The 27,074-nt window shown below is 41.1% G+C and overlaps 1 protein-coding gene across 1 annotated transcript in view; it reads left to right on the plus strand.

Annotated features, from left to right (window-relative positions):
- Positions 1 to 27,074, plus strand: part of LOC124178533 (glutamate receptor ionotropic, NMDA 2B) — a 2,057,245-nt gene that overhangs the window by 1,164,409 nt on the left and 865,762 nt on the right. The window contains exon 11 of the mRNA XM_046561964.1: positions 12,999 to 13,138. Coding sequence (XP_046417920.1) covers positions 12,999 to 13,138 — 140 coding nt within the window. The remainder of the gene's footprint in view (positions 1 to 12,998; positions 13,139 to 27,074) is intronic.

The raw sequence follows: 27,074 nt of genomic DNA on the forward strand, positions 1-27,074 counted from the left end.
TCTCTCTCTGCACCTTCCTCCTGCTCCGGAGGCAGTCCCTGCGCAGTTGCGCAATCTCCTCGGACCACTAGTGCGACGTTGCTCTGCCTCTGGCCGGTTTGTTTCTGGTGATCCTTCTCATCAACCTGGCTGCGTCAGTCCCCTCTGGAGTCCCCCTCGTGTCACCTTTGCAGAAGGAGTTTGCCATGGCCTCTTTGTTCAGTTTCCTGACCATCCACCCCCGGTCAGGCCACTTCCCTTTTCGTTCTTCCCTCTTCTCTAGTGCCCAGCTCATACAGAGGTAGCGGTGGTCACTGAGGGTTTCGTCCTCCAGGACCCGCCACCCCTGTACTTCGGCTACGACTTCCGGGCTCCCCGTCGTGATGTCGATCACTGAGCTTGATCCCGTGCTCTCCCGGCACCAGGTTGGCTCTGTGCCAACGTTGATCGGAAGGAGGTCTAGCCTTGCCAGAAGTTCGGCAACGGCTTGGCCCCTCGCGTCCAACTTCGAGGACTTCCAGCTCGGGGACTTCGCGTTGAAGTTCCCAGCTACGATGATCCTGCCTCTCGTTGTCCGGATGCTGGCCTCCAGGCTATCCAGTTGGACCTCAAAGTCTCCCGACGTGACGTTGAGTGAGAAATAGCAGCTAAAGATTGTTAAGCCACTCGTTCTCGCCCAGACGAACCCCTCCCCTCTTTCCTCCAGCGTGAGGGTGCCCGGGAGGTTGTTCGTCGCCGCTATTGCCGCGTCCCCCCTCCGGACCACCAGCCAGTTCCCCTGCTTTCCCGCGCCGCTGGGTTCCGAGACGATTAGTATCCCGGCCGTTTAAGCAGCAGCGGTCTGGGTCAGCAGGTCCTGGGCCGCACGGCTCCGGTTAAGGTTTACCTGGAGTATCACTACTCCAGGTTCGCCCCCGGGTCCCGTGGTGGCGTTCCCTCTCACCCCTGGTATGCTGTGGTGGAGAACTCGAGCCTCCGCCCGAACGACACTCCCATTGTGGTGGGGGAGAGCATCGCCGGCTCTACGCTCACCCTTCCCGTTCTCTCCACTTTCCCGTGGTTTGGCACTCTTGTGGTGGCCCGTCTATTGCGCCGCAGCTTGGCCTTCTGGAGCTCCTCCCTGAAGGCGCTGCATCTGCCTCTCCCGGAGAAGCAGTCCGCCCTTACGCCTTTGTCGGCACATAGCGTGCACCTTGGACCTGGCTTGGGACACTCCTTCTCCTTGTGCCCCTCTCCCCGCATTTCCTGCACGCATCCGAATTGTCGATGCCGAGACACTGGGCAGCGTGGTGCCCATATCCGTGGCATCGGTGGCACCTGTCCACCGTGATCCTTTCCTGGATCCGGCAGACGGTCCACCCTATCTTTATTCTTCCTAGGACAACCAGCTTCCGGGCAGTCCGCTCTGGGATTTTGCATAGCGTGATCTGCGTCCCCCGGAAGCCTGCCCTCATTCTCATCGGTGCCGTCAGGGGAGCTTTCAGGGCGTCCGACAAGGCCGCCCTTACTTCCTCCTCCGTTGTCACCTCGTCCAGGTCCCTGACCTCCACGGTCATGGACGGCTCCAGGGTCGAGACCTTCGTCTGTTCCCCCGGAACCCCCCTGACCGCATCGCTCAAAGTCTGGACGCCACTGGATCCCTTTACCTCTAGGAGGACGTCGCCCCCTCCCCCCCCCCCATCGTCCTCCTCTCCGCGGTGACGTTGGCCCCAGCCTTGGCTGGGTCCACCCCCACCTTAACTTTCTTCAGAACATCGGCGTACTTGCTGCCGCTTGTTACTTTTATGAGGACCGCGTCGGGACGAACCGGCTTCCTCCTGGGCCCACTCTTTGGTTGGGCCACGGCTGACGTTTTCTGGTTTGGTGAGGGCGCCGTGGTAGCGGATTTGGCCATCCTCTTGGGGCCACCTCTCTTCACCACTTCGCTCCAGCCTCCGATTTTCCCCTCTTCCATCTCCACGGGTCGGGGTCGCTTTTCAACCGCCCCCGCGGTCGGAGAGATCTCCTTCCTTTTGGTCGTTGCTGCCTCCTGAATCATCCCGGCTGCCTGTTGTTGTTGTGGTAGTGGTTCCCGTGTTGTCTGGGTCGCTTTGTTCCCAGTCACGCGTGGAGCCTTGGCCGCCTCCAGCTCCTCCTCCATCCTTCTCCAGGCCCTTTCGACCTGGTGAGCGACTATAGCCGCCTTAGCCGTGTCCTCTTTTAGCGTCACGTTGGTATTTTTGTGCGGTAGGGCGAAGCCCTTCATGCCCTCGATGAGAGCAATCAGGGACTTCAGGCAGTCCCTCCCGCTTACCTCCGCGACGCTACTGGTGGCACTGGGGCAACTCATCGTCCTTGCCCCCTCTTTGGCCATGGCCTTGGGGATCGCTCCCTTCGGTCCGGACGCGTCCACCTTCGCCTGCTTTCTTGGCGCCTTTAAGTCGACGAGAACTAGCGGCGTCTGGATTGGCGCAGGCTCCCTCGTCTGGGCCTCCACACTGGTGATCCGCTTGGGCGGTAGTGGTGACCTTCGGAGGCTGGTCCTTCTCGCGAAGGGGTCCACCTCGAACACTTCGAAATCCATCTCGTCATTACTATTGCTTCTGTTTGTTTGGTTTGTTTGGTTTGTTTGAGCCATATTTAAGTGATTTATGTCTAACGACGGTTTGGCCATCATGGCAGCTGCACCGCGGTGCAGCATCTATCCCCACCGGAAAAAACCCTAACCCCATACTCGCACGGAAGCTGCTTTCAGCTTGTCGGGTGGTCAACCCTAGCCATGCGATCCCCCCAACCCCCCTTACCTCTTTAGGGTCTTCCGTTCGGGGGATTTCCCTGTCAATCCGAGCCAGGGTAGGCCCCCATTCGGGTGGGACCTTGTCGGAAATACCCTACCAGCTTCGGGTATGAGGAAATACTGACCAGGTAATCCTCCATACATGCGCCCGAGATCCAAGATTCAACCCTCCGATTGGCTCCAGCCAGCTGCAAGTAGCGGTTTTCCCACTTTAAACCTGCGGATTCTTAGAAACCCACAGGAAAGGTACAGACATTTTTTACAGCCCTGGTCGGCGGATTACTGGTTCGGCCTTGGCTAGTCTCGGGGGAATATCCTCAGGGGTCTCGACCACATCCCATTCATTCGCTTCCCATTCATTCCTCACCATTCCCACACCCAATCTCGAGAGGCTGGGTCGGTTGTGCTTAGTGATAGTCGCTTGTCCGGTCTCGCCTTTGCCTAGGGACTTTAAAGCCTTAGTCATTGGGTCCTCTGGATTCATTGCGACCGCCAAGCGCCTACACCACGACAAGGCGACAACCGACGTAGGGGTACCGACCTAACCTAACTCAACCTAACCTAACCTAACCCGACCAATATAAACAACAAGATGGCGGGGCAAGATGGTTGACATGATATAGGAGGAGGTTGCTAACTTAATCTCACCTAACCCAGCCCAGTCTGACGTATGTGAACAACAACATGGCGGACAGGATTGCAAAGCAGGATGACGATGCAGGATGACGGGTGGGTATAGCAAAATGGTCGGCGGAATATACCGTTTCAGAAATAATATTTTCGGTATACTTTGAATACATTCTTTTGTGCTAGTTGACCAGATGGCGACACCGCAATTAAATTGGCTGGGAATGTTGATAATGACCCGTAAACTTTCACGCGCGAGAATTTATCATAGGGGAAGAGTGTGGTTGGCTGGTATACAGGATGTATCTAAATTGGGGGACACGGACCAGCCAGCGTGATACCTGACTCAAACCCAACCGAGAATTTCTTTGCCGGAAGCTCGTCCGACGCATAGTTTTTGAATTATAAACGATAGCGTTAGGCCAATCAGAGTGCACCATTTTATCTGGATTTGCCGCCACGGAAATTGCTGTTTTGTTCGTCTGGGTGAATTATTATTATTCGTTTACGAATTAAATATCGGCACCTCCCCTCTCTCCCTGTTGGACCCCTTCTCGAGCGCTGACCTCGGTATTGTTGCCGCGGCACACGCTGCCGGCCGCACACCCACGGACGCACACTCGTGTATGTGAAATATAAGCGAATGCCCAGCTACACAATACTACGAAACACACATCTACGAGTGAAAATGAAAATAAATCTCTAAATAAATCAGCGGATTTAAGATTCAATGTTAGAAACACATCCAATCATCGATGTATGCATAAAACTAGAGATTTTAGATGATTAATATGCCGTTAGGGTTCATAATTACTCATTCAATTAATCTGGCTTGAGATCTTCAGAATTATGCTTTCCGAACATTTTTTGTGTCTTTGCAACATAATTTTTCCACTAGTTTTAAATTCATCATTGACATCCGATTTTTCAATAATGCGAGGGAAAAATAACTCGCTGAATTGACGTGTCAATAGGTTTGTAAATCAATTACGATTCACCCGAGTTAACACAAAATAACTGAATAAATGAGAATTCACTGAATCACTAAAATTGATAACTGAAATCATGAGAATTATTTGAGATATAACTGAATTAGGAAGAGTTGTAACAAGTCAAGTTACTTTGAATTACTTTATATTCGTGCCAATATTTTATGTTTAGAGAGAAAAATAATTAAATTCAAATGAAAAAGTAATTCCAAATCAAGAAGAAGAAAATTCCCAAATATCTGAATTCAAATGAAGCAATTTCAATCCAATAAATCTATCTGAATTTAAGGAAAAATAATATTTATTATTTGGAATAGAAAAATGAAGTCGAATTACATGAATAAATTCAATTAATTCAACTCAAAAAAATATGGTGTCATTCAAATTCCTAGTTATATCCTCGTGGATTCAATGTGGGTCTGGAGTGGCAAGTAATGTTGAAATTGTTGAGATCAATGCTAGTGATGGCCACTTATCTGAGACTGATCGATGTATCGATTAATCGATTTCAACAAAATAATCGGACACAACTCGATTGAATTGGTAAAAATTAATCGATTTGGTAAATTTCTGTGTGTAGTCTTAATATCAGAAGAGATATTTTGATAATTCATAGTCTTATTCGAAATATTTTTAAATCTGATAAATTTTGAGTAATTGATACTTAAATCACATACATCGATACTGTATTGCATCGTTCGTGTGAGTAAACAGCGAGTGCGACCGATAATTTAAATACCTTTGTGACAAAGTAGCTTTGCGGTACCAATCGGTTTTGATGAGCTGTTTATCGTGGATGATTAGTACGTCTAAAAAACTGATTTGGCCGTTGATTTCAGGTTCGAAGGTAAATTTTAACTCAGGGTGAAAACTTTTAAAAACTTAAAGAAGAGTTTCAATTTTGTTAATGGGGGCAGCCGTAATGATATCATCCACATATCTGAAATAAAATGGAAAAGCGAAACTCAGTTTTCTTTTAAACAGAATTGTTCCAAGTCATCCATCACAAAATCGGACAAGATTAGAGAGTGCGGCGAGCCCGTAGATAAACCATAACTTTGAGCGTAGTTGGTAACTTGAAGATAGTAGCCTGAAACAAATATGTGACGCATTGATTAATTCACTAAATGGAACAGGGACATTGTTGGCTGGTTGAGACCACCTACTGTTGACAGCGTTGATCGCGAGATCTTGAGGTACGTTGGTGAACAAGGAGCCCACATCGAGACAGATAAGAATGTAATTGGGCCGGAGGATGAACTGACTAATACCTTCACCCAGAGTAAAGATGTCTTGGACACGCGATACAGGAGGGACGATATTGTTACCAATCCATTGACTAAGAGTTCTAGCAAGGTTAAACGTTGGACTATTCGTGAAAGAGACGATAATTCTTTGCGGTAGGTACATCAAGTTTATGGATTTTGGGCAACTCATAGGCTTGTGGCAGAATACTGTCCGATTTGGCGATATAACGTTTGAGATTTTTGGAAATATGTTCAGATCAAACCCAGTTTGTCGTTAATTTTTTGACATCTAGTTGCAAGGTACAATTAAAGTCGAATTTGACAATGTTACAAGCGTCAATTTTGAGAAGCTGGAGGAGCAGTTTTTCCAAATACATTTGATTGGTAAGGACGACGGTAGTATTGCCTTTATCCGATCTTGAAAACATTAAATCGTTGTTATCTTTACGGAAAAATGACGTTTCTTTGATTTTTTACTGCAAAGCGGCATCGTGATTCATAGAACGAGTACGGATGTTTTTAAACTTTTTTAATGTGTTAGTAAATTCTAGCCTGGCCTGGTTTCTGAGATTCTGTAAAATGTGAGAGATGTTGGACTCGAAAACCGAGACGAGGTCAAAAATTGGAATCTCTTTAGGTTTGAAGGTGGTATCATGTTTGGGTTGCAGTTTAAGAACATCCGCCACATTGTCCGGTATAGAAACGTTACTTAAGTTAACAAGCCATTTATTGTCTAGGCTAGAAACCGAATTAACAGGGTGATACCGTTCAGAGTTTATGAGCTTAGCTAACTTGTTCATATTCGACGCTTCGTGGCCGGTAAAGAGCGCTTCAAGTTTGATCAATTAGGTGTCAAAGAATTTTGGTGACATCGCAACAGGTAGTTGAGCTAAGATATAATTCTTGATATAATTGAAACTCTTCTTGAAGTTTTCAACAGCTTTCACCTTAGATTACAATTTACGTATTGAGAATTTCATCTCTTCAAGCACAAGTAAAAATATAGTGTGTAGGTGAAATGTTTACATCTAAAATTCTTGCTTCTGATGGGAAGCCACAAAAGACAGGCAAAGCCGGCTATTGAATAATATCCGGATGTGCATATCATTATTAACGAGAAGAATATTGTTGAGAGAATGTAAATTCGAAAATTTGGTGATTTCGAAAAATTAACGACGGAGCCAGGAATCGAATCTGGCGTCTAGAGATGCTTAGCCGGAGCCTTAATCCACCAGATGGCTTGCAATTAATGACAACAGAGTCAGGGCGGCTAGGTGGTCTAGTGGAGTAAGGCTCCGGCCAAGCATCTCTAGACGCAAGGTTCGATTCCTGGCTCCGTCTTTAATTTTTTGAAATCACCAAATTTTTGGATTTACATTTATTACAATTCACCTTTGAACCTGAAATCAACGGCCAAATCAGTTTTCTAGACGTACTAATCATCAACGATAATCAGCTCATCAAATCCGATTGGTACCACAAAGCCACGTGGTCGCAAAGGTATTTAAATTATCGGTCGCACCACCCTAGGTTATATAAGACTGGTACGATCTACCGTTTGGTGGACAGAGCTATTAGACTGTCTAGCTCAGAATTTCACAATAAGAATCTTTTTTTGATGTATGATGTATTACGTAAGAATGAATATCCTTCCTTCATCTTGCAGAAACATATACAAAAGAGACACTTTCCGATCTTGTCACCATTTGACACCAACAACATGATCTTGATGTCGTACCAATCATTCCAAAAATTTACGTGCCTATTCCCTTATGTAGCTGGCCTTTTCAAGTCTCTAAATAGAATTTTCTCTAGATATAACATTCAATTTGTAGGCAAAAACTAGCATGATCTATCTCCACTTTTCGATTCAGACAAAGACCTTTTACCATTGGATAAGCGTTCTAGCGTGGTTTGTAAAATTCCCTGAAAAAATTGAGAAAAGATATATATTGGGCGAACTAGTAGACAACTGCACACTAGAATCAATGAGCATAAACGTAACATTCATTGCCTAGATGAAAATTACACTGCTTTAATTAGACACTCTATTGAACTGTACCATGCTTTTAATTATCAACCTGCTAGCGTCTTAGCCGTCGAACCGGTGTAATATAAACGACTTCTTCTGGAGAGCTGTATTACTGTTGCACATCTTCTTGCAGTTAATTTACGTCTTGATATTGAACATCTCAGAATATCTGTACGTCGGTAACACAATATTCTTAGCTCTTACGTTACCGATTGTGCACATGACTACCTTATTATCAAAAATGCTGTGTTTCGTTTCTATGTTCCTAGGTCATATTTATGTCTGTTACTAGCCGGTAATTCTTCTCTTCGCGTTCGACCGGTTGTTGTCTCAATGTCTCCAACCGTCATCCAATTTTGACGTCCGTTTCCTTTGCCAAATATCTGATCTAACGAGAAGAACCCACCAACGTCCCCCTACCGATTCAATCCAAATTTATCACACGTGTAGGTCATGACTAGCAGTCTAACTGGTGCAAGCAGTAACACACGCCTCTTAAAATTAGCCAATTTTGAAAAATCCGATATCGAAATATCCTTGATATACTTTCTACGTTAAGTAACCTTCGAAGAGCGCGTGGCGCAGCGTGTAAGCGCTTTGTTTTATAACCGCAAGGTCGCTGGATCGAATCTCGATGCTCGGATTCTTAATTTTTTTAAATTTTTTATTTATTTCATCCTTTACGTCATTCTAAAAACAGATGTATCACGATTGTGCCAATTCTTAATTCTTAATAATCAATTGTTGTCGAAAAAAATTAGTATTTTTATCACGTCTCCTGTGAAAAATCGAACTTCCTATAAAAATATACAATACTTTATTCTTGTACAATGTCAATAATTTTTAATATTTTATTCACAGTTGATCATCATTATTTTACATATGAAAGAGAATAACGCGGAATTGGGAATATTATTATTATTTTTTTTGAGGAGATTGGAAATGAAGAAAGTATACACGAAAACTTGTGCAAAATCAATATTTTCATTTATTTGATATTATTATATTTATGGAATACTGCACGAAGCAGGGCGGTACTGATCGTAGAAGCATTGAAAACGACAATAAAAAATTAAAAATTATTGACATTGTACAAGAATAAAGTATTGTATATTTTCGTGGTAAGTTCGGTTTTTCACAGGAGTCGCGATAAAATACCAATTTTTTGTCGATAACAATTGATTGATAAAAATTAATACTTGGCACAATCGTGATACATCTGTTTTTAGAATAACGTGATGGATAAAAAAAAAAAATGAAAAAGAAAAATTGCCAGCATCAAGATTCGATCCAGTGACCTTTCGGTTATGAAATAAAGCGCTTCCACACTACGCCACGCGTTTTTCGAAACTTTTATAACGTAGGAAGTATATCAAGGATATTTCGATATCGGATTTTTCGAAATTGGCTGATTTTGAGAGGCGCGTCTCACTACTTGCACCAGTTAGACTGCTAGTCATGGCCTACACGTGTCACAAATTTGGATTGAATCGGTGGGGGGACGTTGGTGGGTTCCCCTCGTAAGATGAGAGTTTGGGAGCTCCGTATTGCTCTATATAACCGTAATATAGTCTTGATTTACATTTTATTTTCTAAATGTGTTTTCATCTTCATGTCCAAATCAAAATTTATTATACAAAAAAAATTCTCTCATACCCGGTAAATATAATTCCTTTGCTGATAAGTTAAGTCGCATTCACTTGTCGTGAATTGCCTTCTTATGTAAGCTATTTTTAAGTTGTGAAAAATTTTTTCCCTTTTTTTGTATCTATCCCTGTTTTATTTTTGTGACAGATTGTTAAAAATTTTGTTGTGAGGAGGGCCCCTACTCTGGCCAAATCGTCAACAATTTGATTTTTTTTATTGACCTGCATGTACAAGAAAATACTTATTCATCGTTATTGAGGTCAAGAAAAGTACATTCACATGTAATATTACATACCGTTTTAGACTTTTACTTGGAAACAAGCATTGTTAATAAAAGAATCTCTCCTGCCATTCAATTTTGTTGCCTGTTTGAATGTTTTTTATCGCCCAAGAACCCGTATTTTTTCTCGCTACAATCCAAGAGTTGTATCAATATCGTCTCATTTGATTGATACCAACAAGTTGGTGTTTTCGAGCAGAAGGTCTTTAGGGATTAGAGTGTACGTCTGAGAGAAAAGAAATAGTTCTCTGACGTCTACCCATATAGATGTTTGCCCATGTATTGTTCAACTTTCTGCACGCTATTAGCTTCATCACTGGATATCACGATTAAGTCAAGTCGTGCATGTTTCCAGCCAATAATACTGTGGTCCAGGTACAAGGTCGGCAAAAAGACTTTGATCAAGCGTGCAAGCTAAGCAACATCCCTTTTTCGACAAATCGGGACAATCTTGGAACTAGAAGTGCTGCGCATGAAATATTGACCGCTAAAGCCGTGAAGCGGATTTTTGCAACAATTGCAAATTCGAGTGAAAGAGTAACTGCTTAGGCTCAGCTGGCATGTTCAAGATGAAAAAAAAAATAGATGTGTAACGCCGAAAACTAAAGAATATATCTTTCGAAGAAGTAATACTCGCTGCAAAGAGTACACGGATTGAAGCAAAAATGCGAAAACAATCATTAGGGCTGCGCCGAAGAGTGCTCGAGAAGCTGTGAAAAAAGTGAGATGGCGAACAATACGTGCGGTCACCACGCATCACACTACTACCGTGTAAAATAAGTGAATTTTCACATCTTCTTGTACGTATTTTTGCCGGTCTCAGCAATACGAATGTATTAGCTATGATAACCGCGTGTGTGGCGTAGGCTGTGAATAATGAAAGCGTTGTTCAACGAGAATTGGAAAGAAGCGTCCGACAGAACAAAACTTAAAGCAAAGCCTTTGCATTAAGTAAACGTCTTCACCTTCAATCGCACAGGAAAGGGTTTGGCCTTTATTTCCCAAAAAAAATTAAATGTCAAGCTACGACGACCAGCATCAACTAATAAGGATTTGTTCACATATGCAAAAATCATACAAATTTTATATTTGGCGAGTGTTTTCATGCGCAGCGAAATTCTGAAAAATGTAATGCGTGAAAACGAAAGGGCTGTCCTTAATTTTGACAATAAGGATCGTCCCGGAAATCATTGGGTAGCATACGAAAATCGCGGCAACGATACCGTTTATTTCGGTAGTCCTGGTCCTCTTCAACTTTCATTAGACTTCGTGGAATAACTTAAAATTCGAAGTGTTAAATACAAAGATGAAATATATCAGGATAAGGATCTATTCACATGCAGGCACTTGTGTCTAAAATTCTGCTGTTTCATCGCCTGTTCTGTACCACGGAAGAGTAAATCCAGAACATTTTGTAAACGTCTGTTATTTTCGACGAGCCAATTATGCATCAAAAAATGTACGCAACCAAACCTTTTGAATCAATAATTTTTAATAATGGCGATGAGATTCAAACCACTGTTCACCATCACAATTAGTGCAAATCATCAAGCAAGATGATTTGACTGTATAACTACAGAAGATAAGTCAAATTAATATGGCACCGAAACCCGTTAGGTGATTCCGAGAATTGATCATCAGCCAAAATTCCGAGAATTCGTGTACGGTTGACAGTCAATGCAAGTCCCCTGACGTTTTACTTTTCCGTTACGTCTAAACGTTCACTGATCATCAAAGGGCGTCATTACCAATGAAAGAACCTTCTCAAAGCTGACTTGCGGTAAAAGAACCTTCTTTTGCCATACTTACGATAAAAGATCCTTCTGGACCTACGATAAAAGAATCTTTTGGAAGCTGACTCACGATGGAAGACTTACCTTCCAAAATTGATAAATTTTGCATTGAAAGATCCGAAGTCTATTATGACGCAATATACAACTCTGAGAAATTTTTCCCGATTCGAGTTGAAACTATGGTTAGGCAGAGCAAACTACCCGTAAGGTGGAGCAACTATACGATCCGATGATATATAAAGTCACTCAAACTAGGGGTATAGTTATAGACTAGGGAATATATACAGATAACTTGTTTGAGTATCAGTGACTGTGTCCATGCAGTAATCTGTGTCCAGAACTGTCTTTTATTATCTATTACTACGTGTGCAAAATCAAATTCCATCTAGTCGAAATATTTCTAAGTGTACAATATAATGTAACTGCTATATCAAAATCACATCATTTCAGGATGAAGCAGTGTCAATTCAGCGCATCTTGTAATCAAGTAGCACTGATATGTAGGTAACACAGAATTAAATGAAAATCAACACGATTCACAGGATAAGTAGATGCTAGCTGGTTTCTTCGTCAATGCTGGGTAAATTCGAGATAGTTAAAAACCACATGGCAGCGTGAGACCGTAGCTACACAAATGTCAGGTGAATTAAAAGCTAGATTTTTATGAAGGTTACGTGGTTTCATAAGATCGGAGCCAGATCAATCTCAGGTGTATTTGATAGACAACATTGGCAACTGAATGCACCAAAAGTTACATGGTGACAATGAGAGGTATTAGCCAAATTTAAACCAAAATCTCGTAAGATAAAAAAATTTTTACTACGTTGACATCAATATTACTTGGCTCGAGCTGGTAGCAGCTACATTGAACCCATGTAGGAAGCTGACATCAAATGTACAGCTTAAAGCTATAGCTGCTAACCATGTGGTTGATACTAAGGAAGAATATCAGGAGCTTACGTAGGCTTTCCTTAATATGACTCTGTCAAAAAGCCATCTCTCATCTGTATGGTAACTACATTGTATTTAGAGTCTAAATTCCAATATCACCTGCCGATACAAAAGCTATGCTAATCAAACGTGACAACATTGTAGCATGTAGACTAACCATGTCGAATGGTACCCGGGATCAGATGACAGTCATTACTTATATCAATCTTTGAACATGCAATCAATCTCATATTGAATCAGTTTTCTCCTCAGTCTTTGTACCCCCAATAATTGCAATTGTTAGATGAATTTACCATTCACGTCTTGTCAATTTATCTGCATAACTATCCACACAGATCATGGCATGGAGTTAGTTCCCTAGATCACTTTTCATTATTTTTTTTCTTCTTCTTTCTGTGATTGGAGACAAGTGCAAACCTTCTAACTAGGCCGATAATGCATCCAAATTCAAATAACAAATACAACGGTGTGGTCAAAACTTCTTCAAAATGCCGCAGAATCGATTCAACGATCATTGTATAAACCTTATGGTTAGATTTCAAAAAAGCTTTCTTGGACTTCACATGCACGCATTATAACTTCAAACATCATGGAATTTGCATGATTTTAGGGTTTTAATTTTGAAAAATTTCACTCCCTGCTTATAGAAAAAGTAATGTTCCAAAACTTTTTTTCAGAACCATTCGATACAGCTTCCTGGATGCTGGTGGGCTTGGTCGCTATACATGCAGCCACGTTGATGATATTTTTATTCGAGTGGCTGTCTCCCTCGGGATTCGACATGAAGATAAATCCACCCAACTCACCGCAAAAACCGGTATTTTAAATTTGGCTTTTTAATAATATATTTCCTTACTTTAACATAGAAAAACTGTCACCATTTCTCTCTGTACCTCGTTGCACGTTTCATTCATATCAGCGCTTCACTCGATGCATTTTTTGATAATTATCATGTGAAAGTCACTTCGTTGCTTATCTCAAAATGAGATTTTCAATACAGGGTGTAGTATTTCCAGAATCTTACAGAGTTGTGCCGTGAGAGCTGATGCTTTTTCTGGAAATGTTGGTTGCAAAACCTAGTCATAATGTCCAATGGACAAATCGAATCGTAATCAAGACATTATACAATTTTTGTGTCCAGTCTCTAGAAGGATTTTATCGTGCGATAGAATTCAAATAGGTGCTTACAGAGACCGAACGTAAAAACCGTATAGTATTTCGATGAGCCTTGATTTATTCATTTGAAATTTGAACCAAGGACGATACAAATATAATTGCAGTATAATTGAGAAATTTGCCGGCCGTAAAGTAGTGTGAATAAGGTTATGATTATTCAATATGCATTGAGGAAGAAAGACTCAAAGGGGGGGAAGCTTAAGTTAAGGGAGAGCTTTGTTCAGAGTCTTGGAAAAAAGTGATTTTTTTTTTTATCAAATAATGGTTAAGTATGTTAAGAATATTATATTGAATTCCCGTAACGAAATTTGCATTATCTTTCATACTATATGTACTAGGATGGTTCTTCATAAAGTTATTTTGAAATTTCGATCGGCTCGTTCCCCAAATCGGCTTCACAGAATTTGAAAATGATACTCCAATTTTTTGTTATCTCTATCTGAACTCTAACCTATGCCCCCAAGAGGGTGAATTTACCAATTCAACCTTATAAGAGGCACATCAAATCTACGAAATGAATTCAGATGAAATTTCGTAACAGGAAATATTTCCGGTCTATGAAGACGAATCTGTTTACAACTACCTTGTGAAAACCAACTTTCCTGTCGCGCGCCGCAACAAGCATCACACACTTTCCAGTCGCGCGTCACAGCGGACAGCACCCACGACGTCACACGCGCCGCTGACGCCACGCACGCAGCCGCGCGCGTCTCGCAATCAGCTCGCGTGGTTTCCCACTATTAAAGTGGAGCCGCGGCTGGGATAAGAGACCACCGATCTCACCGATCGACAGGACAACTTCGGTTTCACCGACATTGAGTCATAAACTACACTCAAGGTTTACTATCACGTTACACCACCAGTACGCGACAGTTACTCGACAGCACGCAGGTTTTGGATTACTGCATGACTGAATCATTCACTCTGGCACCAGCCAGCTCAGCCAAAGGGACAAGTTCCCATAATCCACCAGCTCCTTGGGTACTACAACCCGTTGACGTCTCTTCAAGGCCTCTGACCAGGCCACCCAGCATCCTGCTATCTCTCTGGGACGTCCGACGAGCCAGGATAACCTCTCCAAGGTACAACCGCGTCATCCCAGCAGCGGTGTCTCCGTTCGTAGCGTCACTACCCACCTACACGTCGGTAGCCACTCAGACAACACAGTCCGACAGTGAGTGGGAATCCTCACAGCCTACGATAGGCCTGAGAATCGTCGTCCTCCTACGCCGCCTAGCTCACCGAAGAGCTACTATATACTCCGCCACCGAGCACAACACCTGTTAGTCGCCGCTCCTCTTCGCTTCAGCTTCCACCGCGGTGCCAGAGGACCACGACAACCCCTTCCATGACATGGAAATTAAACATTTGAATAACGTGTATATATGTAAAGTAAATGAATAAATGAGGTATATTTAAACCAACTTCAATTCTCATCTTTGACACCACAGCGATTAACTCCTTCCAAGCGGCTAGGTCGAAAAAGCTATCAACAAATAGCAAATACGAATCTGAACTCAAAATTTGAAAATTCAAAGTGCCGGATCCAATATGGGTGACGAAAGACCCAAAAGACACTTAATTATTACCATATTGAATCCACCAATTCGAATTTTGTAATTTTGAGTTCAAATTCGTAATCAGCGACTTCGCAAGTCTCCGTGTACCAAGTCTTATTCGAATAAAATGACTTTTCTGATTTGTCTGCACAATCTTGGATCTGCCATTTTGAATTTTCAAATTTTGAATTCAGATTCTTAATTAACGACCCAAGAAACCCGCTTACATCAAATATTATTCTAATCGGTTCGGTAGATATGATGCATGCCTGAAAGGGTTGAATGAAATCCACCCTCTTTGGGGCACGAGCTAGAGTTAAGCTGAAAATCTGAAAAAAATTAGGAATTTATTTTTGAATTATCTGGAGTCGATTCCGAAGGTCAGTTGGCCGAAATTCAGAAGTGACCATTTGAGGCCCACACTAATGTGCACCTACGGTACGCTAAGAAAAAACGCTGATCTTGCTATTACAAGACACCATAGTCAAAATTTTATTGTTCTACAAATCATAATTATAGTCATTATACCGGTATTACATTATATTGTAAGCGCTGTGACAAAGTTACAGGTATACGTGTAAAATATAACCATAATTTTCGCGCACGATAAAATATTTTCTCGAGTAATGCAAACAATACATACATTCTTTCACTCAGCGCCGGCCTTAGGAGCGGGCAAACCGGGCAGTAGCCCGGGGTGCCACAGGTTTAGGGGCACTTAAATGAAGTTTTTATTTTATATTTTTTAATGAGACAAGATTTTTCTCATCGAACTCAAAAAATTTTATGGTGTTAACATCAAATGCACTCGACTCGAGTGAGAGCACTCGAAGCGAGGTGGGTTAGGCGCACGGTCACAATGGGTACATCGTACACGTTTGACCGAAGTACCTAAGTCCGTCGTTATATGGTGGCACGCTTCGACGGCACGCCCCGTGCCCGCGTGAATAATATGTTTGGCGTAGAATCATTAAGCCCTATTTGAATAATTCGTCGCGTTACGCTGCAGTAGCAAAGCAGATACATGTCGTCAGTCTTCTACATCAATTTACGTTCAACACTGATACTTTGTATCTCAATTGGGTATAGTTTTTTTGAGATTACGCGGTTATTGCTATTATTAGCTCATAGCTATAATGTCGTCTAAGCCATCTGGGGCATAAAATCGCAAAAGAAAAGCCAAATATGAGCAGCAGAACGCTTCTGCTGTGAAAAACCTTGGAAGTATTCAAAAAAAAAACGAACATTTCAATATTACGGAGGATCCGGAGAGTTCTGCTGCAGATTCATCGAGTTTTGATGCTACAGATGTCCCGCAATTTCAAGTAGAAGTTGAAAGTGTCGATCAAGTTTTCCATATGAGCAGTCAGGAAAAGAGCACTGAATTAGATTGTTACAAAAAATCATCACAGGAAAATCTTGAAACTCTGGAAACAGATTCTTCCTGTACAGACATTGGACAGTGGACCACTATAACAGCATCTATTCGAGATGTCATTGTTACAAAAGGTTCTATTGCTCCTGCGGATCTGAAATTAGCCTGTTTTCCGAAAGATAACAAACATCGTAGCTTTTCGGTGTCTTTTTTTCAAAGACTGCTTTCAAATGGGGAAACTACAATTAGAAACTGGTTGTATTATTCGAGATTGACGAACCACGCCTATTGCTTTTGCTGTAAGCTCTTTGATCACTCCCCTAAATTGAAACGAGGCACGAAAGGGATTAATAAGTGGCAGCTATTGGGGAGTATTTAAAGACTCATGAAAGATGCAGGCTGCATTTTTTATCGTACCAAAAATGGATCGATGCTAAAAGATCCCTTCGAAAATGTACCGGAATCGACATTGATTTCCAATGGCAGATCAATAGAGAAGCAGCACATTTCAGAGCTGTGTTAGAGGGCTTAATAGTGATTGTCTTGTATTTAACGAAAAATAATTTGGCCTTTCGAGGAAGCTTTGATCGTTTGGATACTTTAAGGGGACCTTGCGGTCTAGCGGGTGAAAATTTGACTGCTTTTCAACATTTTTATTTTTTTTTTTATGAAAGAAATGCACAATGTTATTCATATTTTGTAGGTGTGTTTTATTACTTATAAATTTCACGAAATTGGAAATTAGAAAAAAAAAAAAAATTTTTATTATTTTTAAAATGGTGCTGAAGTCGTCCCTTCTCCAGTTATCTGAAATCAAAAAATTCAAAATGACCCTCAATTATTATGAGTATATCTATCGTAGGAACTAAAATGAAAAAAAAATAAAAATTACAAAATGGCGTATTGTCAAAATTAGAAGTCGGAAAACAGCCTGATTTTATCAATGTTTTGCTCATAAAAAAATTATAAATATTTGATGGAAAATTTTCGTTTTAGACCCTGCGATAGCTGCCAGTGTAGTTAATAACACATTTTAATTTGAGACGAATCGGTCAAGTAGTTTTTTTTAATTGATCAACATAAGACAAAAAAAAGTAGTTTCGAGATAAAGGCGTTCGAAATTTGGAATAAGTATTTTCTCAAAAAAATTAGATTTAAACGTAGATTTACATTAATCTGCAATTCCAGCACCATACAATATCAATTCAGTCTTGTCATACTCTACTCTCATATTTTCACTACAACTCAGGTAGACAACTCAGGTAGCAGCTGCTTTTCTACGAACAATAGAACTATTCACTGAGCGAAACGACCCTTCTACTTACTTTGGCGCCGACCTTCAATGGGCTGTAAAACTTGAAATACTGTGAATATCATTACCAAATTTTCACAGTATATTCTTAAGATACTATACTTTCGAAATATTGAGAGAAAAAAAATCGATTTTTTGAAAATTCTAGACCGCAAGGTTCCCTCAAATAATGGCAACTTTCTAGGTCTTATTGAATTAATGGGGAAGTTTGATTCTGTTATGATTGAACATGTATTCGAATTCGATTCGAATGAAGTTCGCGATCACTATTGCAAGAAAAGAATTCAAAACGAGCTTATCCAACAACTAGGTAGTCGAGTAAAATCTACCATACTAGATAGTGCAAAAATATCCAAGTATTTCTCCATAATATTAAATTGCACGCCAGACATTAGTCACGTTCAACAAATGTCTTTCACAATTAGATTTGTCGATACCTCAGACGGAAAAGTTCAAATTACAGAACACTTTCTTGGTTATCGCCTCGTAAAAGAATCTGCTGGAGAAAGCTTAACATCTGTAATCTTAAATGAATTCACAACAAAATGTAACTTGGATATGCGTAATTGTCGTGGCCAAGGATACGACAATGGAGCAAATATGTCGGGTAAGCACAAAGGAGTTCAAAAGAGAATTACTGATTCATATTCTCGAGCATTCTTTAATCCGTGCGGATATCATTCGTTAAATTTGGTAGTAGATGATGCCTCTAAATCTCATGTCAAATCAGTTTCATTATTTGGAATCGTACAGAGAATTTACACTATTTAGCGCATCTATCAACCATTGGTCAATCTTGAAAAACTACGTGGCAATTTGACAGTTAAATAAGTTTCAGAAACTACATGGAAGTGTCGTATCCAAAGTTTAAAAGCCATACGATATCAGTATATTGAAATTTATGAATCTCTCATAGAGTTGGAAGAAGAATCTACCTATCAGAAAATCACGTCCGAAGCAAGATTATTGGCAATGCGTATGTCAGACTTCGAATTCATCATCATGCTCATAGAGTGGTATGACATACTTTTCCAAGTAAATCTGGTGAGTAAAGCTATGCAGGCAGAAGACATAGATTTACCTAAAGCTATCGAATTACTCCGAGGTTGCGAAGACCATCTTCATGGCTATCGCCAGACAGGATTAAATGCTGCAATTCCAGCTGCTGAAGAAATCTCGGAAAAATCTGGAGTCGAAATGACTTTCAAAACTATACGTCCCCGTAAAAAAAAGTGAATGTTCACCTACGAAGGACACGATAATGTTTCTGTAAACCCGGAAGAAGTCTTCAGAATTCAAGTTTTCTATCCTCTAGTAGATACGGTCAAGTCTACCATTGATGAACGGTTTACGCTTCTGAAGAAACACGAGGAACATTGGGGATTTTCATATAATCTTAAACTCTTTCCAGAAAATTCTGAACTCCTTCAACGTTCCCTTAATCTTTAGTTACAGGTAACCGAGTCGGGGGGTATCGATCAAATAGATACTGATGGGACTCAATTATACACTGAGCTTCTACATATCCAGTTTGTGATTCAGGAGAAAAAAGCAAGTCCTCTTCGAGTACTACATCTTATTTACGATAATGAAATGCAGGACTGTTTCTCAAACTTATGGATTAGTTTACGTATTCTATTAACAATTCCTGTAACTGTGGCGAACGAAGAACGCAGTTTTAGTGAACTGAAGCTCATAGAGACTCATTTGCGGTCTACTATGAGCCAAGACCGGCTCTCAGTATCGGCAATTTTATCCATAAAAAATGTCACAGCATCTACAATGAACATTTCGGAAGTAATGAAAGGCTTCGCCAATGCCAAAGCAAGGTGTGCCAATTTTGAAATTTCGGATGAGTGCTGAACCATTAACTGAATTCATTTCGATGATTTAGCGATTCAAGGGGGGGGGGGGGGGGGGTGATTATCCGTTAGCTTGCCCAGGGTGCGTAAAACTCTAAGGCCGGCGCTGCTTTCACTAACCAAAAATTTAAGAGATGTTTCCTTTACGACACTTGTATGAATCGACATAATATATGGCCAACGGTAGGTAAGTTCCTAATCATTAAAATTATTATCAAAACTCCCAGATTGTATGGTCAACTACACTCATACCATGAGTAACATGAATACTCAGTCATGGCTACAACCTATCTCATTTCTGGAACATGGCATGCATAGTCCAAGATACAATATTGATATTGTGGTCTTCTGCAAGTAAAGTGACTCTAAACATACATCTTCAGAAACTAAAAAGATAATGTGATGTTGCTGTTGCAATGTAAACTAATGATAACGTTTTCTTTCCACGGCCAACGTGATGCTTATTATAATGATCACGTTGTTATTCATAGAAATCGGTGAAGGCCACTAATACGATCCGACACATTACAATATTTTGACCATTTTGCCACGATAAAATAGCTGATATCATACTATAAAAATATCGAGTCTAATACAATGTGAACCATAGCGACATGCACTAATGATTATTTGTTTTCATGGCCATACTATTACGTATATGTTAAAAAACGTGTTAATTCTCCGAACGCTATCATATTGTTATGAAGGGTGAAATCACCCGTTTTGCCCTCTTTTTAATGATCTAGTACTCATCATAGATGAAAGACGTTTATAAACCTCTTATGTCTTTAAAAAGAATAAGGTTGCTGCGTCAACCATCATTATTGTAAAAACAGTCTTGTTTCAGACTTGAAACTAGACAGACGTACCCTGCAATTAAAGCTTTTGCTCAGCATTTTATTAACGCCTTTGATTTTGTCTTATTAATTAAACTTACGGATCCTTATTTTATTTTCGTAACGTCTAAGAACGTTACAATATATTGAAATATAATATTGTGGGAAGCATAACATATAGCTGCTCCGGAAACAATAAAGTTACTCCTACTGTGACGATTTGGTGCAATGTACGGTACGTTATCTCTCAAGATACAGTGTAAACTGCAGTCCATGATGGAAGTCGACGCAACAATATTTGGCATCTAGTGTCAACCATATGATTTGAAATGTTCTTTGATTGTGATTTAGGATGGTGAAAGCCACTGTATGTTGACGATCTACATTAATTAACTGTTGTAAAATTTACTGTCACGGGAAACATGGAGGGTTGTCGCTCCGACGGATGTATATATACTGAATATTATTATACTAATACGCTGGAAATATGAGTGAATAGGATATGAGTGTTCTGGGCCATGAAATGGCGGCGTACCGGCAGAGTAGCCCCGATTCCTACCTGACCGATAGTCGGTATGTAACCCCCACGAAAAGTAAGTTTAACTTACGATAGTGTTACCGACGGGCGTGTTATCATACATGGCGCAACCTGTATTTTTGTTCGATTTTACTGGCAGGCAGTTTGATCATGAGATTTTTTTGTTATTAGATGAACAGCCAATTTGAATTTTTTGCCGTCGGGTGAGCAGACATTTCAAACTTTTGCCGTTGGTTAGCAGACATTTTAAGGACGGAATTATGACCTATAAGAGCATCCACATAAATAGCGCCTTCAGTCGCTGTTTTACCGATAGGCTTTGTTGCGCGCCCAATATTCACCTCAAGGTGGTGTTACCTCCGACGTGAGCGAAAGTTGGTGTTACTGGGCAGAGGACTGCCGCGGGTTTGTCGCATGCGGTACCCCCCCTCCACATTATCCATCAATCGATGTTCTATCGATCGAATCTGCGTTGTTTCCAATGCTCGCCGTAAGATGACTACTTATATAGAGAAGGTTTCAAAAAAAACCGCTGGATGCATTGAATAGTTTGCAAGGTTTTTGCTCATAAAATGCAGGTCGAGATCTGTGGATTAGAGGGTTTTCATCAGATGGAGGTGATAGTGGGGTGGAATAGAACGTTTCAAAATAACGGTTGGATGCTTTGAATATATCATGAAATTTTTTCTCAAGAAATCGCAGATGGCATTGTCAATAAATCAGTCTGGGACAGAGGGTGGGTTCACAAAAATTTTTGCCACAAAATGCATGTTGAGACTTGTCCGGAGGGAAATTGTAGCAGGGATGGGTGGTATATGAAACGTGAGCTTATTCCGATGGTTACTCTGTTCTCATCGTCTCTTCGCGTCGTGAATTCTTACTTGTGAAAAAATGAACTCTGATCGAAACGCAATGGATCTGACAAACGTCAACCACGTCAGCCGCCTGGAGAATCTGCCAACCAAGAAGATGTCGCAACTCGAAATTGGGAAGGTGAACGACGTCACTGGGCTTACGACTGATCAAAACGAAATTCGGGGTGTGCGTTCGGGCAACGATCGAGGGAGAATACCACGTCTTCTTACCACCGAGAATCTCGAGGGTTCTACAGAAAGATTCTGATCAGCTGGCCGAAATGTTTAACATGGCTGAGGAAAATCGTCTGCAAATGAAATACCATGGTGAAGAATTCAACATGTCTGAATTTTCATGCAGTTATGTACCGTAAATAATCTATGTGATCCCCTCTACTTCTACGAAATTCATCCGCGAGGGGGATAAAGCTGGTGTGTGGAAGGCTGAATAGTTAATCTTCTGGCGGCATATTTGAGAAAAATCGGCGACCAGGGTTAATAATATGGAAGATATGTACATCATACCCCCTGCACTGGAAAAATTGAAAAATATGGAAGCGGCACCCTGGCATGACTTAAACCATGGATACTTCCTATCGGATAATACCTGGAACCTTGCGGGGAAAGCACCGACTTGGTATAATGCCAACCCTGAATACATCCCGGCATAGAACTGCGTCTTTGAAAACGTGTTGTGGCTGAGGAGTTGGTATTTGAAGGAATGCAACCGTCTGCTTAAAAAATGCTAGCAATATGTACAAAAATACCAATAGAATTCATTACAATTATTACAATTGAGCTTATGTGTCAAATGACGGCTTAAGTCAACTTTAGTTTTGACAAAAAAAAGGGAAGTAAAGATTCGGCGGTCCATATTTCAATTTTTCGAAAGCATTTCACAAGGAGCTTTGATTTTTTTACATAGGTGGGGTACCCAAAAATGATATATGTATGAACGTAATAAAAATGATTGAATAGTATACAGTATAGCAAGAAAAGGAAATTTAGAGTAAGACTTGAGTCGTTTCTTTGTACAACTTTTAATTTATTCAAGCACGCTTTTGGATTAAAATAATATGACTACGATAATAACTTAACCAGTTTCTACCGTCATGGGTGTTTTATAGTTGCTATAAACATTCAACATTAATATATCGAAACAAAAGTGAACCAGGAATTTACTCTTCGAAAACGACATGGATGAGCTTTAGTCAGAGATCGTTTCGTCTGTTTCGGCCGAATCATTGCCATCGCAGATAACTTGTAGCACATTTTTGTACCATTCCCTGTTTACCGGTTTGACAAAAGGCATCAAAGACTGCACGTCATTTATTTTAGCCGCCTCAGTTCCGACAGGAATCGAGTGTTCTAATGCTAGTTCGTTATACGTACTCAGAAAAGCGTTCAATTTGAATGGGTTGAAATTTTGCGAAGTGCCAATGTACTCCGTGTACGCAGACATGGTGCCTGTTGGCTTGTATGATAACTTCACATAATTTTGGATCGTAAATATCTGACCTTCAGCTTTTGGGACCTTCAGAAATAATGACTCCAGAGCTTTATCCCATTGTTACGTCCGGCGTATTGCTTGGGCATACCTTTTTCAAAATCACAAAATAACTAAGACTCTCAACACGTGAAGTGTTTTTCAAAATTCCCTTTCAACGTTGTAACGAAAGCTACGGCCATAGATAACATTAAAATATCGTATTGTCTAAACGAGCGAGTTCCACCTCTCTTGGCAAAAGTCATGTAGTGATCAGGAACGATACCTATTTTAAGGTTCAACTTTGTTTCTTATAACTGGTACTAAGAACTAAGACAAGAGACTGCTGAATTATCATCAGCAGCGCTCAGCCTGGAAATGTCTCTCTTTTTGAGTCAAAATTATCATCATTAGGATAAACCACTAAATTTAGAACCACCAAATTAATATAGATTATTTGTTTAGATGTATGGATGAATGCGTGAGAATTATCTTAAGATACCTTCTGTCAACACATAAAAGTGTAAGCGACGAGATTGAGAATCGTCGGAACACCGTCGAAGCACGCGAAGTAACGCTGACCGTGTAGATGCTGCACCGGGAGGTCGCTCTCCCACTCCATTGGCTAATTACCGTTGTAACTTACTGCAACTGCAGCTGTTTGGATCCTTAGGCCCAAGAAGCATTGTCTTTCGTCTGTCAAGTCACGAAGTGCGTATACTTCAACCCGTATTTGCCCTCTAGAGCAAGAGTAGTGATGGAAAATCTTAATTGTGACTGGCCTAAAGTCTCGCGCTGATTTGTTAAAACCGAGCATTCAGTTTATTCTATCAACTGCAAAAGACTCACTATCTTCTACGTTCTAATCTTTGCTGTTCTTTACTAAATCTCATTATTTCGCGAATAGACATTTTTATGACATTCCATTTTCCTCAATTGAATCGAGTTCGCAAAATGTGACAAGAGCTGTGAATATCTCGCGCGTAAAGTAGTGAATTGTGGTTATGTTGTTATTTGCTCTTATTGAGCGTGAATTGCTCGAGAAGAATAGAACCGTTTAGCAATACTGCGGTCTCTATCTCAATTATTTGAGATTCTAACCTGAAAAATACGTACGAATTGAATCGCCGCCGGAAACATGATAGAGTTTGACAGCTAAAACTCGGGGTAGCCAGCCTGTACGAACGGCCGATAAAACTCACGCGTGCGCACTTGCTGTATAATTTCTGGAGATTCTCCCGGTATAATTAGTTACCTTGAATATACTGTAAGCTATTAATTACATATGAAATCGATGATTATTCATACGTTAATTTCACGTGTGTACACCAAATGTTCTGCTAGATTGACTTTCACAGACTACTGACTAGAGGCATAGAAAAATGTATGTTAAAAGATGGTAAACAGGCAATAGAAAACTCTATCGCACTATTTCAAGTGGGGGACTTAAAATGAATAAATCGAAATATCATCAAGCACTTATGACGACTTATATCTTTTTTCGATTAACGAAGACTCATTGGCACAGGAAAAAGTAGACGCGACGAAGGTGAATTATTTTGCATTATTTTGGCGGGAAATTGAAATGAAAATAAATGAAAATGCTATTTTCAACGCTTCTACAAATTTTTATCGATTTTGTTGAGTGACAAATATTCCTGAGCGTAGAAGTTATGAAGCAACAAAGAAAAATTGTTTTGCATTGTTATGACCGAAAATTCACAGTAAAAAAAAATTAAAATTCTTATTTTTGTTATTTCATGGGGACCCCATATTTAACGATTTTTTTGAATTATGGCTCGCGAAATAAATGTTGAGGCGTGACAAGACAAAAATATTTCCAAGCTGGCGCCATGCAGGAATTCTATTGATATCTCAGTTAAAAACTTCCAAACCGATCCCTAAGCTCCAGTTTGTGATTAAGAAATCTGAAAATAATCTAGTTTTGTATGTTTTTACGGACTTCCGTTTCGGGTGTGATGAAAGTGGTGAATGTGAAGATGAGCGGGTGTAAAGAGACGAGAAAATGAACGATAGGAAGGGTGAGTAGGGATGAGGGGAGCGTAGGAAAGGAGCGGGAGAGAGTAGGGAAGGGCGTAAAGTAACAAGGTTGGTGAGAAGGACGGGAAAGAGCTAGGATAAGCAAACGCAGGAAGGACGGGAATTTGAAGGTGAGCTGCGAGGAGTAACTCAAGGGGAAATAGGACAGGTAGCAAAGGTGAGAGGTGACGACACCCAGGGAGTAGGTAGGGAGACGGGGTATAGACAGACATGCGGCGGTAGTTGTGGCATGGAGGGGGGGGGGGCAGAGAGAGTAAAAAAAAGAGTTACAAGAATAGAGCAGGAGAGAGCGATCCAGCGGGAGATAGGACAGGAAAAGGAACAAGCAGGGATAGCACTGAGAGGAATTAGGGCGCCAGAGTGGGCAAAAGAGAGAAAAGAAAGGGTGGAACGCAGAAAAAATATAGTACTGGAAGGAACCAGAATGAAGAAGGGCAAAGAAAGGGAAGGGCAGCAAGAGATCATGTAGGTAATAGGGATAATGGTAGAGGTCAATGAAATGTGAGAAGTAGGTGCGAAAGGGGAGGAAAGGAAAGGAACATGGGTATCAAAACTAGGATGTAGAGAGCAAAATAGACAGGTGATGGAAAAGAAAAGCGAATTGAGAAGGAGGGAGAAAAGAATAGAAGAGGATCTCACCTGAGCCTAAAGGAAAGTGCAATGGAAGCTAAGAGAGGTAGCAGCGTTAAAGAAAAGAAGGGGGACTAGGGTGAGAATAGGGTATGGGAAACTATGGATTGAAGGAAAAATGTGGAAGTAGGATGAGATAGGAGAGGTGCTCAGGGACTGCACGGGTAAAGAGAGGGTAAATGGACATTCATTGGCGAAAGGGGGTGTTCAGTTATAGATCTAGTGCTGATGGAAAAAGGAACTAAGGAAAGCGTGGTAGAGGCAAGGGTAGAAGGAAGGGTTAAGTAGACCATATGTCGGTAGTAATAGGGCTGGAAGTGGCGGAAGGTAGAAAGGGGCGAGAAGGGAGAAAGGAAAAGACTAGGGAAAAAGTGGAAAGAGGGGTGTGAACGGAGATGGGGGTTCAAAAATTTGGGCAAGTATTTGGGATACAAGAGGGGGTAGGAGAAAGTGTAGAGGCACCATGGGAAAGGTTGTAGGGAAATGTTAAGAAGGCAATTGAAGAAACAGAGAAAGTAAGATAGAGAGAGACGAATGGGCAGGGGTGGTGGGATGAGGAGTGCAGAAGGGAAGAAAATACTTGGGGAGAGCTTACAGAAGCTTAGAAATGAAAAAATAGGAAAAGAGATGTGTGTAAAAGGAAAGAAGGATCACAGAAGGTTGTGTGAGGAGAAAAAAAAAAGGTAGATGAAGAGAAATGGGAGACATAGGTCGAAGGGATAAGGACAAAAGGGGAAATATAGGAGTGGTGAATGCAGAAAGGAAGAATATAAAGGGTACAAATAGGGACATAAATATAGAAGAATGGGACGAGTACTTCAGGGAGGTGCTGGGAGGGGTAGGGGGAGTAGAAGTAGGATAACTGAAAAAAGGCGGGAGTATAGGGGGAAAGAATAGGAGGATATTACTAAAGAAGAGGTTAGGGAAGTGGTAAGCAAGTTGAAGGATAGCAAAGCAACAGGAGAGGACGGAATTCCCAATGAAGCATGGAAATACGGGGGGTAAAGAACAGTGGCAGGGCTGTGGAGGGTATGTCAGAGAGTGTGGGAAGGAGAGGGATGCCC

The sequence above is a fragment of the Neodiprion fabricii genome, chromosome 3 (assembly GCF_021155785.1).
Source record: "Neodiprion fabricii isolate iyNeoFabr1 chromosome 3, iyNeoFabr1.1, whole genome shotgun sequence".
Classification (NCBI taxonomy): Eukaryota; Metazoa; Arthropoda; class Insecta; order Hymenoptera; family Diprionidae; genus Neodiprion; species Neodiprion fabricii.